Source organism: Lucilia sericata, unplaced genomic scaffold (genome assembly GCF_015586225.1).
Source record: "Lucilia sericata isolate MDLA Ls3-8-SP2 unplaced genomic scaffold, ASM1558622v1 Contig000007F_arrow, whole genome shotgun sequence".
Taxonomy (NCBI): domain Eukaryota; kingdom Metazoa; phylum Arthropoda; class Insecta; order Diptera; family Calliphoridae; genus Lucilia; species Lucilia sericata.
In genome coordinates, this window is record NW_023994048.1 from 253,481 (window position 1) to 268,241 (window position 14,761).

Genomic DNA, 14,761 nt, shown 5'->3' on the forward strand with positions numbered 1-14,761 from the left:
ATAACTTGACCCTGCAGTTTTTTTGGTACTGTCTCACTTAAATAGGGTACTAATGGTTATCTAGTCTTTAAATAGACTTTATTTAAATAACTTGATTATATTTTGAATTGTTCTACTCTTATACACTTTTATAGTAAAAAATTAACACAACTGATTACTTTACACATCCTAAGTAGCCTATAAAATGTATAACCGTATTATTTCTTTTGTTAAAAAAAAATCTATAGTGTAGTTAACATAAACTCAGTAAAGCCGTTTTATTTACTCTATAAGCACTTAAACTACGGTATAATTATATTTTCTAACCACCCAAGATCCTTGCGCGGACTCATCTAATCAGGCTGCAGCTTCCCGCCCTTATTCGCCCACTGCTATTCAATATATTAAAAACTTTGGGTCTGACCAGAATATCTGTTTTTAAATAGATATTGTTGTGGTTACAGACCCTGCCTCGGAAACTGCCCCCAAAAATACTAGATGATGCTAGTCGAACTCAGTAGTAAAGATCTCATACATACATTCAACTCTATGTATGTAACTCTAAAGTACAAGTATTGCTTCTAGTGCTGCTGTATAGAAAGCAAATGTGTAATCGAACAGTTCTGGACAAAATATTAGTTGAGTATGTTAAAAAAAATATGGATCAAAAATTTCTGTGTACATACTACATCAAATGAAAGATCTTTCAAATACTCTCCTTAGGTCTAATGTTATTGTCTAATATTCAGAAACACTCAGAAAAAAGAATTGAGTGATCCGCATCAAACTGAAGCTGTGACAATAGTAAGAAGTATGCTTGTGATATTAGCGTTTATAAGTGAATTTTGATTTTCAAGTGATTTTCGCAAGGGGACTTTGTATGTGGACTAGGGTAAAAAGAATCCCGATCATAACGAAAATTGGCAGTATCATTTGGACTTATATAAAATTATTTTTGGAGAAATACAATAACACTTAATATATTCATGAGCTCAAAAGTCCCATTTGGGGGTTACGGTTGTATGGGGGCTAGACGAAATAGTCTACCGATTTTAAAAATTTTCAATAGGCTTCGTTTTTGGGTCAAAAGAATAGTATGTTCCAAATTTCATCAAATAATCTTGAAAATTGAATGCACACACAGACGGACAGACAGACGGTCATCGATTCAGGATAATTTTGGGTGTTACACAAACGCATAATATCCTACACCACTATAGTGGGTGTAGAGTATTTGGAAATGGGCCTTCAAAATTCCGTAATTTTGAACTCATTGCGATAATTTCAGTACATTAATACGCATTGATTGAGAGGAATTCCTACATGAGATTCTTAAAATGGCAGTTTCTCGAGACACTCTAATGTACACGCACCAAGTTCAAGGGTCTTATAAATTCTTTAAGTTTAGATCAAATCTAAAGTAGTCAATTAAGAATTGTTGATGTATCCGTAGAAGTAAAAACCAAGTCCTCACTATTTAATTGCTCACAACTGCGTCTACTGGATGTTATTATTACGTCCGTCCATACATTCTCATATTTGTTAGTTTTCTCGTGGAATCTGTATGACAGTCAAGTAGGTTTTTTTTTCTTCTCTTCATGTCGTTATCGTTGTTGTTATTTTTATGATGATCATTTATTTAATTGGTTAAAAGTGTATCATAGAATTGTTTATAAATAGTTTGAAAATATTTACATACAAATATTCTTTAAAACGTATTCCTCCCGTTTGCTACATACACTTACTACATATTTGTCAAGAATTTCTATGTATTCAATAATGCGATTAACACTTTGTATTGAATGAGTTTTCTTTTTTTTTTCGTTTGTCCGTCTGCCCTTCTGCGCGTCTCTCTTGTCGTTGACACGAATGTGTGATAATCTTTGTCAGAAATAAATCATAATTTCGAGACATTTTAAAAACTACATTAGTTTTTTTTTATAATTATACCCTACACCACTTCAGTGGGGAGGGTATATTGGGTTTGTGCTGATGTTTGTAACGCACAATAATATTGGTCATATACCCACCTTAAAGTATACCAATCGGCTCAGAATCATTTTCTGAGTCGATTTAGCTATGTCCGTCCGTCTGTCCGTCCGTCCGTCCGTCTGTCTGTCCGTCCGTCTGTCCGTCCATGTAAACCTTGTAATCAAACTACAGGTCGCAATTTTGAAGATAATTGAATGAAATTTGGTATATGATCTTCTATTGTCCCAGGGACGAAACCTATTGAAAATGGTTGAGATCGTTCCATTATTTCACCTAGCCCCATACAACTGAACCCCCCAATAGGGCTTGTAAACATTGTAATCAAACTACAAGGCAATTTTCGAGATAATTCAATGAAATTTGGCACATGATCTTTTATAGTACGGTAGACAAAGCCTATTAAAAATGGTTAACATCGGTCCATTATTTCACCCAGCCCCCATACAACTGAACCCCCCAATAGGGCTTTTAAACTTTGTAATCAAACTACAGGTCGCAATTTTGGAGATAATTCAATGAAATTTGGCACATGATCTTTCATGATACCGTAAAAGAAGTCAGTTGAAAATGGTTCACATCGGTCCATTATTTCACCTAGCCCCCATACAACTGAACCCGCCGAATAGGGCTTTTAAGTTCATAATTATGTTTAATATACTCATATCTCGAAAAAAAGCTGCAAAAACCAAGTTCTATACAAGATTTGATGACCCTCACGAATTCCATAATAATAGGTCCTCATATGACCCTAGCCCCTATGAAAAGCCCCCATCAAAATTTCACTTAAATGCCCACAATTTTATTCAACAATAAACGCCTTAAATATGTATATCTGAGGCAAGGTACAATTCAATTTAAATGCTTTATTTATTATGGCAAATAAATCACATTATATTTTTGTCAAAGGTGTAGGGTATTATATGGTCGGCCTCGCCCGACTATAATTTCTTACTTGTTTTATTTGATTTGATTTTTTTCGTTTTAATAGTCATGGTAATCGTATAATTAAATGGAAATACTTAAAACGTTTTTGGAATATTTATTTGATTGGTTTTAAGTTTTATTTCCAAGAATAATTATAATATGGACCAAAATGTTTTTGTTGAGGGAAGCATGGAATTTTTTGGAAAATTTAATTTGTTAAATTTTAGGAATAATTACTATAATAAACACTTATAAATAATACTTATCAATTCAGTAGTGTGCATTTTTAAAATCTTTGGAAGAGCAGATTAAACACTACTCGATATGTTGATACAGAAGCCATGCAGAGGATCCTAAAAAACATTTGCCCCATGACAAGACTGTAAATATTTAGATATTTTTTCCGAACCTACAAATAGTAAATTGTAATATGTACTTCCTTGGAAATCCTTCTTTTCTATTGAGCAACTTTAGACGTTTTCTTCACCAAGGACATAACCTCTTTATTTCGCATTATAATAGCTTACAGACTTTTACCCTGAAATTATATTTATGCACATAATGTTTCCTCATTTGAAAAACTCTAAAATTCATCATTGATTTAATTTTATAAAAATATACACGAAGGTTAATTTCAAAATCTTTAACAAACAATATTGATGTCAATACAATTTTACTTGTCGACGCATTTTTATAGACAAAAAAAACAGACAGTCAGTCAGTAAGTCACTCAATAAATAAATGAATAGGAAAAATTAAAAAAAAATCTTAGATTTTTTTCCATGTTATTTTTATCACTATTGTCAATAATATGGAAATGCAATGCATATGAGAAACGTGACAATAATAAATAAAAATTTAAACAATAAGAAGCAGAAAAAAAGGAATTAAAAATTTAAATAAGTTTGTAAAAAACAGAAATATGTAAGTAATACTTACCTCAATTAAATTGGATAAAAATGTGACTTTACGATTCTTTTTCAGACGCATTGTTGAAGAAGTCGTACCCGTTAAGGTGGATGAGGGAATATTAAAATTATCACAATTATTTGTTGTATTTATTGAAGGCGATGATGATGATGACGATGCTGATGATGAAGAGCTTTTATTAAATAAATAGTTTGAGGGAAAAGTTAAAATGTCATTAAAATGAGCCGTTGGTGGCAGATGATGATGGGATTTGTCATAGAACGAAGCCGTTGATGTTGTGGTGGGCAACATAAATTTATTAGATGGTAATTCAGTTTTACAAATCGCTAATTCCATATTGTGTTACAACATCTGTAAAGGAAAGGAAGTGGAAATATATTTTAATTAAAACGTTTATATAATATAATTTATTAATTACTTAAAGACAGTCTGGTAGATAGTTTTTAGTATCCGACATACAGCATAGCACTTACTGCCTTCTTTTAGTCTATTATACCTACCACCATATAGATTACTTAAAGACAGTCTGGTAACTGGTTTTTAGTAGCCGATATGTAACAAAGCTCTTACTGCTTACTTTAAGCCAAAAGTTCTTTATTATAAGTTTGAAAGCTCTTGACTAGTGATATTTTATTATTAAAACTCTTGACTTGTAGCGACAAACAACAGAAAATTATTATACATTATATAGATTAATAAAAGACAGTTCTAGTAACTAGTTCTTAGTAACCTCCATATAGCAAGGCACTTACTGCTTACACTGTTAAGTTAAAAGTTCTTTATTATGAGCTTTAAAGCTCTTGATTTGCGATAACTTGTTATATCCAGCATCAAAAAACCCATAATTATTCTACACTATATAGATTACTTAAAGTCAGTCTGGAAGCTAGTTCTTAATAACCTCCATACAGCAAAGAACTTACTGCTTACTCTGTTAAATCAAAAGTTCTTTATTATAAGCTTTAAAGCTCTTTGACTAGTGGTAATTTATTATACCCACCTTCAACAAAAAAATAAAATTATTCTACACCATATAGATCACTTAAAGACAGTCTGGTAACTAGTTCTTAGTAAGCTCCATATAGCAAGGAACTTACTGCTTACTCCGATAAGTTAAAAGTTCTTTATTATAAGCTTTAAGGCTTTTAATTTGCGACAATTTGTTATATCCAAATCAAAAAACCGAAAATTATTCTACACTATATAGATTACTTAAAGACAGTGTGGAAGCTAGTTCTTAGTAACCTCTATGCAGCAAAGAACTTACTGCTTACTCTGTTAAATCAAAAGTTCTTTATTAAAAGCTTTAAAGCTCTTTGACTAGTAGTAATTTATTATACCCACCTTCAACAAAAAAAAAAAATATTCTACACTATATAGATTACTTAAAGACAGTCTGGTAACTAGTTCTTAGTAACACCCATACAGCAAAGAAGTTACTGCTTACTCTGTTAAGTCAAAAGTTTTTATTATAAGCTTTAAAGCTCTTTGACTAGTGATAATTTATTATACCCAACATCAACAAAAAAAATATTCTTCACTATCTAGATTACTTAAAGACAGTCTGGTAGCTAGTTCTTAGTAGCCGACATATAGCAAAATACTTATTTTGTCATTCAATATGTAACATATCGAAATATTGGACTTATACACATAATAGTATTAATATACTAGGTCCTTACTAGATTCAAAGACGATCTGGTCATATCCGTCTGTCTGACTTTTTCTTGATAGTTCGAAAGGGTTAAGGAAATTTAACAAATAATAAAATTGTGGTAAAAAATAACGAAAGGATCAATCCATGAAGAACACTTTCTGATTTTTTTTTTATTTGTGTTCTCTTTTACTTTTTATAATTTAATTTAGAACTTATAAAATGTTTAATAATTTTAAAACAACCTTTGGTTATGCAAGCAATAAACTAATAGTATTATAAACATATTTCTTTAAATCCCTAAAAATCCTCGTGTGGGTCTTTGACTATTTGAGGATAAATAAAAAATTCCCTAAATAAAAATTACTCAGAAAAAAACTCAAATTTCAATGAATTTTTCATAAAGCAAACAAATCATAAAAAAACTCATAAAAAGTTTATAAACCCAAAAAAAAATTAAAGAAAAAAGTACCCCGTACTATTGCAACTAAAATGTGTACCACATACACACAGATTAAATGCTATCATTACTAAAAAAAATGATCATCATCTTCATTATTATCATGACAATATGATGAAGCGTTTATAAAGCGGCAAAAGATAAAAATATAATGGAAAATAAATTAACAATGAAAGGTAATAAAACAAAAATAAAGAAACAAATATAATAGTGCATCCCCGGTTACCTTTGAAGTCATCAAACTCATTGGCTATGTAAATATTTCACTTACACTCGAGGAAATAAAACAACTAACTTTTTGACAAAAATTGTTGGCATTGTTTCAATATTTACATACATATGTACATACGGCCCAAAGAGCTAAAATACATCAATGAATTGAAAATATAAAAAAAGATTTCTTAAATTTATTGTAGAGTTTTTTTCTACGCATAAAATATTTGTATTTTTACCGCCATTAAGTATTTTTTTCATTTAAACATAAAAATTTTTGTGTCTTTTTTTTCGATAATTTGGGTGCATCACCAACAACACTCAACTCACTCTCTATTAAGATGAAATTTTATGAATGAATTGTAGTGAGGAAATAGCGGCAAATTTTGCTTTTTTGTTTATTAAACAATCTCACACACTTTTTTTCTTTGGTTTAGGAACTATAGTAGAGTACAATGGCTAAAGCAATAAATAAATAAAACCGAAACTCATAATTGTTAAAATAAACAATTAATCGATTATTTGCAAATAATAAACAATGTTATAAACAGTGCTAGCTTTAAAAGAGTTGTAAACGAATCTTTTTATTTAACACGTTGATGTAAATGATGTCTATAGATGTCCACTGCAGAAAAAATCTGCAGTGGCATTCGAATTTAGTTTCAGTAAGTGTTTATTAGGGTGATCGCCTCGGTTTTTCAACCGGTTTTAAAACCGGTTTTTTCTGCTTTACCAGTGTCGGTTTTTTCTAAATGTTGATTTTTCGAATATCGAATAACCCGGTTTTTTTACTTTTTAAAAACCGGTTTCGAATACTTTTATTTGCTTTGTATTCAAAGATTACTTAAATTAATTTTTGAAGTAAATAATAATACAGCCCGTCTAAATTTTAAAAATATTGGAGTACAGAAACTAGAGTATATTTTTCTAAAGCACCTTTGGTTAAACTTTTTTGATTTTATTAATTAATTAACAAATTTCATTTGTAAAATTGATTGGAATAACTGCTTGATAAAATTTTACCAATCTTAAGATTATATTCCTATAACAATAATTAATTTGCGGCTGAAATATTATGGAAGTGTTGGAATGCCTTTGAAAATTGCCTAAACAGGGATTTTAGAATAAGCTAGATTACAAAGTTCCTTATGTTTAACAGAAGTGTCCCACTTTTTTCCTATTTTTTTTATATTAAAGAAATAATGTAAATCAGACGACTAGATCTAAAGTTATAATCTTTTAAACTGTTAAAAATCAGTTCGGGCCATGTTTTATTAATCAAATTTAAACATAAACGTTATTTTTTTCAAATTAAAATAGATTTGTTATTTATAATGAAAAACCGGTTAACCGGTTTTTTTCTGAATTTAAAAATTTTAACCGGTTTTTTTCAAATGTCAACTATTCGAAAACCGGTTTTTGGAAAATGTCGAATAATCGATCACCCTAGTGTTTATACAATAATTATTGAAGTACATAATCCATTTAGATAATCCCAAAACTACACAGAGGGAAAAAGAAATATACACGCCTGGTACCAAATTGTCACCAAACTGTTTATAATTTTTCAATCCCATCCGTTGTCAAAGTATATACATACATACGACAACACTATGTAATGTTGACAACATTGCAACAATTCGTTGTCGAAATCTAAATTTTATACACATCCGTTGTCTAAATGTTAACAAACGTGGTAAGCCCACTATTGACAAACAATCCGTTGTCAATAGTGAGCTAACCACGTTTTGTTAACATTTAGACAACGGATGTGTATAAAATATAGATTTCCACAACGAATTGTTGCATTAGTGTTGTCGTACGTATGTATATACTTTGACAACGGATGTTATTGAAAAATTATAAACTCTTTGGTGTCAATTTGGTACCAGGCGTGTATATTTCCTTTTCCCTCTGTTTACTCCCTATGAACATTATAAGAGTACATGATCCATTTAGTAGTCCTATGTTACGCAGACATGGATCATGTTTATTTTATTTTTTTAACAATGTGGCTTGTATTACATAAGACCATGTTACGGATCATGCACTCCCATAATTTTAACAAGGGAGTACTTTTGGAATTACTCTGATGTAATACGTGGATGGATTACGAGGTCCTCACCTAGGACATCACAATGTTTAACGGAGTACGTTTTTTCCATGAATTTGGATTAATTTTGGAAAAGTGGAGTAGTTTAAATTTTTGCAGGGCAAAATTGAACTCTTCAAACATTTTTTAAAGTGAATGAGTGAATGGGTTAAAGGAAAGCAAAACTGACCTTTTAGAGAAAATTTAATATATAGTGAAGATTGGAGTTTTATGTGAAAATATTAATATTTTGGGGGAAATTAAAATTTTTAGTTTAAATTAGATAGAATTTAAGGGAAAATTTAAATTTTCGTAAATTTTTAGTAAATTTGGAATTTTTACGAATATTATGTTAAAATTTGAATTTTATAGTGAAAATATGAATTTTTAGAGAAAATATAAAATTTTAGTGAAAATATAATATTTTAGAGAAAATATGAAATTTTTAGTGAAAATTGCAATTTTTATTAAAAATTTTAATTTTAAAGAAAATTGTAATTATAAAGAAAATTTTAATTTTATTGAAAATTTAAATTTTCGTAAATTTTTAGTGAATTCTTAGTGAATTCTTAAGAATATTATATGAAAATGTGAATTTGAATTATTTAGTAAAGATAACAATTTATAGTGAAAGTATGAATTTTTTGTGAAAATATGAAATTTTTAGTGAAAATTGTAATTTTAAAGAAAATTGTAATTAAAATTTTAGTTTTATTTAAAATTTAAATTTTTCAAAATTTTTAGTGAATTTTGAATTTTTACGAATATTATATGAAACTGTGAATTTTAATTCTTTAGTGAAAATACCAATTTATAGTGAAAATATAAATTCTTTTGTGAAAATATGAAATTTTTACTTAAAATTGAAATTTTTAGTGAAAATTTAATTTTTAGTGAAAATTTAAATTTTATTGAAAATTTTAATTATAATGAAAATTTAGTGAAAATTTAAATTTTAGTAAATTTTAAATTTTGTGAAAAAGAAATTTTAGTGAAAATTGGAGTTTCTAGGAGAATTTTGAATTTTAAGTAAAAAATTTGATGTTTAGTGAAATATTGCGTTTTAAGTGTAAAATATAGATTTAGAGTTATCTTTAATTTTGAATAATGATGGTCCGCGGACCCCGAAAAGCCCGTGGAAATATGTCTTTCGTTGGTCGCTTTCCGTGCTAGCAATAGTAATCCTTCCATAGCTGAGATAAAGCAGCAGGTTCATAGTCCACAAGTTTCCCATAAACCAAACACTCTCAATTTATGCAAAAATTTACAATTTAGCAAATCATCACACATTTGTTCAACATATTTAACTTTATATAAAAACTTTTTCTAAAAGTATTAAGGTGTCCTGTAATGATTTAAATAGCTATTAAAGTGACCATAAAAATAAATAAAATTAATTTTTTATAAAATCCATTTGTTTTCTCTTTTTTTATACAAAATTATCGCATTTTTTACTTAAACTTCTAGATGTTTGTTGTCGTATGGATTAGAAGTACTATAGTACTCACATATAGTTTTTTCTGCAATTTTTTTTAATAAATATTGCCCTAGTGGGTGTTTATCAACCAGTTTATGAGTTCATATTGTATCTAGAGTGTTTTTTTGTTTAGATTGTATGTTGGTACTTGTTATCCAAACTACCACAACTGTATATATGGATCTAAATGTATTATGTTTGTAAAAGCGTGGGCCATATTCATTCAAAAAAAATATTCACTATGGAAAAACAGCCAGAATAAATCGTACGTATTGTATGAAAAACCAGCGCGAGTCTGTTCAATGCAAGTTTTTGTGCAATAAAAAAATTTTTTTTTTTCATTTGCAATAATAAAAATTATGAAAATTATCAAATTTAAAACCATAAAATAATCATTTTTATGCGTGACAAATGTTAAAGAGTGAAAGAACAAAAGAGTTGTTTTAAATTATAATTATTTGATCGTTTTAAGGAGTATTTTAAAAGATATAAGATATTTATGGGAGATTAAAAAATAGCAAACAGATGATCACCCGGGCAGAAGGACATGGCTTTAGTGGGTCTACGACCAACATTTCGTTGTTTTATAAACTCAATTAGAAAACTGATCTTTTCACCTAAAGACACAACAAAATTTTGATTCTTTCGCAACAATTTTCATTTCTGCAATTGATACATAAAAAAGTTTTTTTTTTTCAATCTGACACCTTTGGATTAAGATTATTAGAATTTCATAACAAGCACTCTCACTCATTCATATTCATCAATATTAAAGAAATATATACAAATCGTTTTATATTCAACTCTTTATCATTGTAATAGAACAATATTCACGCATGCCGTCAATCAGTCATTCACTCGTAAAATTCATTCGTCTACAATCAGTCAGTCAGTTGTAACGTCAAGAAACTAATACTACATACGAGGTCAGAGTCGTTAAGGAATGTGATGATTAAGTCAATTTGTTTTATAGATATTTACACGTGCATCTACATCTTCTCTAAGTATTTCGAAATTAACTAATCTGAAAATAAAATATCGGAGGGTTCTCGACAAATCTAAACTTAAATTTACGATTTTTTCAGACAGAAACACATACATATATACTCAAAAATAAAAATACATGTTTACCCCATTACTTTCAAATCAAGATCTAAACCCAGACCATCCATCGAGAGTTTTCTAATAGTACTTCATTTCAATGTCTCAAATACTTTTTTTATCAGCAGCATTATAAAAACGACGTCAAATTCTTTATACAGAATCCATGAATTCATTACTTAAAAAACAACACATAGATTAAATCCCCACAAACAACGCAAAAGAATCTATAATTATATACGAATTAATTTATTGTCTATTGAATACATAAAATGTTAAAAAAAAAGAAAACTTTTCATGTTTTTTTTAACTAAATCAACTAAGTACCTTCTATTCTAAAAAGTCCAAAATATGTATATTTTTTCTTTTCTTCTTACGTCATGACGTCAGATTTCTAAAAAGGGAATTGCGCAATGCGCATTAATTACAAAAGTTGGAAAAAGAACAAATTCTTAAATAAGGAATCGGAATATAATCAAATATAAACCATGTTTACAGCTCTACTGACTACAGATCTTTTGATTTAATCGTATATTGTTTTATAGTCTAAGATTGACTTCAATCGTAGATAATTTTGAACAAGGTGTGAATTTAATCCTTGACTTTTTTTTATAAAATTTATTCCACAAGCATTTTGTAAAATGTATTTTAGTTCAAATTATTGGTATTGTAGACTTAGTTTAACTGACTATCAACCGATCTTCGCCAGTTCAAGTTTAACTTTCATCGGGCTTTCATTTACTATAGAACTTATCCGCCCACAATTGCTGATCCGGCCATGTTTCTATATTTTCTATATTTTATAATTCCACTTTAGATCATAAATCCTTTTAGTCCAAGGTTAGGACCTTCTAAAGTTTAAGTTTTAATGAAGCATTTTTAAAAATCAAGTTCAGCTTCAATCGTAGTGTATTGCTTTAATCGATGTTAATAAAAGTATGATTTTATTTCTTTTTTTTATAAACGATCTTTTATTTTATTTCCAATTTTATTTTCAATTACAATCTAAGAGGTTCTTCAATTATAGGCCTCGTAATACTGCAATTTTGCGATTATTTAAATTACAAAATTTAGTCAAAATTTAACTTTAATTAAAGGCCTATTTTTAAATATTAAGTTTATCACCGAAGTTTTCACCAATCGTAGAAAATAGTTGTAGCTATAAAGCCTAAGTTTTAGCTATATATAGAGCTTAAGTTTTATTATGTAAGTTAAGCTTTAATCCTGGGTTTTAAAAGCTCAAGTTAAGTTTTAAATTTTAGATAAGTAATTTTCAAAAAGGTGATGGTATATTGATTTTGTAATTCTGTGGGTCTATGTGCTCATAGAACCACAAAAGTATATATATTATGGGTCCTTATTAAATTCTAAGACGATCTAGCCATGTTTTTCCGTCCGCCTGTCTGTTAAAAGCACGATAGAGTCCGAAGGGAAAGTGTTAGAGAGTAGAAAATTTCCACAAATATTTCTTATAGGTATGATTTGTTTGGTATTGAAAATGGGCAATATTGGTCCACGTTTTCGAAAAACAGCTTTAACAGTCATAACTGTTTTAAAAATGCGAGTATAGGAATGAAATTCGATATAAGTAAGTTTCTTACGAGCAAACATCTATCTACCGAATTTTATGAGGATCGGTCCATAATTTACCCTACCCCCCCTATAAGTCCACCTTCAGAAAATTACTTTAACACTCGTTACTGTCTTAATAATAAGAGTATAGCGATGAAATTCGACGTAAACAAGTTTCGTATGAGTTAAAATGTCTCTACCAAATTTTATGGAGATCGGTCCACAATTGATTTTACTCCCTCAGAAAATGTCTTTCACGCTCTTAAAAATACATGTATAGCACTGAAATTCGGCATAAGTAAGTTTTTTACGAGCACAAATTTCTCTACCGAATTTTATGAGAATCGGTCTATAATTGACTCCATATAAGGCCCCCTTCAGAAACTGTCTTTAACGCACATTACTGGCTTAAAAATGCGAGTATAGCTATGAAATTCGATATACAGAAGTAAGTTTCTTACAAGCCAAAATCTATTTACCGAATTTTATAACTGACCCCGATTGACCGCCCATATACATATATTCTTAGTTTAAAAGTTGGATAAAAATATATTCTTTTTTAAATTAATATTTTATTAAACCGAAAGGGATGTATCCATAACTGACTTAAGCCCTATTTCAAATATCACCCTAATGTTTATAGGGGAGCATTCCATTTACGACATACGGTTCAATGGTGGGTATATAAGATTCGGCATAGTCGAATATTGTTATAGTTTAAATTTAACATAAATTTTAGATATTTTTGTAGGACAATTTTGGGTTCAATCTTGAGTCATTCTTATAATATAGGTTTAGCATACAATTCAATCTTGGGTAATTTTATAAGGGAAGTTAGGGCCAAATCAGCGTCAGGAGGTACATGACGCTGAATCCTGATCCTGAATATATTTTAAATCTATAGTGTAGCTGCTATTAAGGCCTTCTTTCAAAACCAGGAAAAAGTTTAGCTTCAATCGAAAGCCTTTTTTAGACTCAAATTTAACATAAACCTTAACTTCAATAGTTTCTCTTTTTATAAACAATCTCTTATCTGCATTTGAAAGAAAAACTACCAATTTTTCTTTAAGTGTAATTAGTTTATTTATGTATTCTGGAATCAAAGATAACTATTGCCGTAGATAAGATAAAAATACAAAAATAAAAATATAATTTAAATAAATAAAATTCTTTTGTTTTGCAAAAAGAAGAAGAAGAAAAAAACAGCAACAGCCATAGAATTGAAAAATAGCATTTGAATACATAGTAGTTAAAATAAATGTATACAAATATAAATCTTAATAAACCTAAATTTTCATTTAAAATTGTATTTATTTTCACATGTCTAACTTATTTTTTGCTTTTATGTAAATTTATTTATCTACCATATATATTTTTCACTTGTTACAACCACAAAAATATGTCAGTAATTTATCATTTAAAACACATAAAAAAACTATTTTTTGTTCTTCACTTGCTGCTGCATTTGCTAACTGACTGTTGTTATAAATTGCCATCAAGGTTATTTTGATTGCATTTTCATAAAATTTCTACAAAAAATAAATATGTACAACAAATCGCATATAATCATTATAAATCTGCATTAACGACCTGTAGAATAGTAAATACATATACGAAATTGTACCATCATCATCCAATCCCATACAAACATTTATTCATCCATCACAAGATTGAACAAATAATGAATGAATAAATGAATGAATGTGTAAATACTAAGTGAATGAGAGAGCAAACGAGTGCTTGAGAGCGAGAGCTTTTGTGTCTGTGATATAAATTTATTAAGTTTCAGCAATTTTTTTTTGTATAAAAAGTAAATTTACATGAACAAAATTAAAATTTAGAAAAAACCACACCAAATTTAATTTTTTATTTTTCATTGTTTTTTTAGTTTCTTTTGAATTTGTTGTTTTTTTATCACCGGAAGTTGTTTTGGTCTACATATTCGCTTTGCATAGTGCTATATACCTAAACTTATGTCTGTATGTTTGTACAATATGGTTACGAACGATCTCATATTCATTGTTTTATTCAAAATTTTATTTGTAAATAAAATGCAATCACAGACATGACGAGTAGAACACTTTTTCTTGTGATTTATATAAATTTGCTTAAATTAAATCGGCTTTAGGTGGGTTTGGGGTATTTGAGGGTAAGTTTGTCATTAGTGGGGACTACTGGGGAAGATCTATTCATGCATTACTTTAATTTTTGGTAATTTAAAATAACATTTTTAATTTTTTGATGAATGCATTAGTAGTGCATAATAAATAATTTATCCTTAAATGTAAAATATTCCAACTTAAAAGCGAAAGCTTTACTGATCTTGTACACCCCGATCTTGCACAATTTATAGTGTATGATCAGCAT

The 14,761-nt window shown here is 28.8% G+C and overlaps 1 protein-coding gene across 4 annotated transcripts in view; it reads right to left on the reverse strand.

Annotated features, from left to right (window-relative positions):
- The window catches only part of LOC119602481 (ETS-like protein pointed), a 185,267-nt gene that overhangs the window by 152,589 nt on the left and 17,917 nt on the right, over window positions 1–14,761 (reverse strand). For all 4 annotated transcript variants that reach the window (XM_037954033.1, XM_037954042.1, XM_037954028.1 and 1 more), the window contains one exon: window positions 3,835–4,176. In XM_037954033.1, the coding sequence (XP_037809961.1) occupies window positions 3,835–4,161 (327 nt within the window). In that variant the 5' untranslated portion in view covers window positions 4,162–4,176. The remainder of the gene's footprint in view (window positions 1–3,834; window positions 4,177–14,761) is intronic.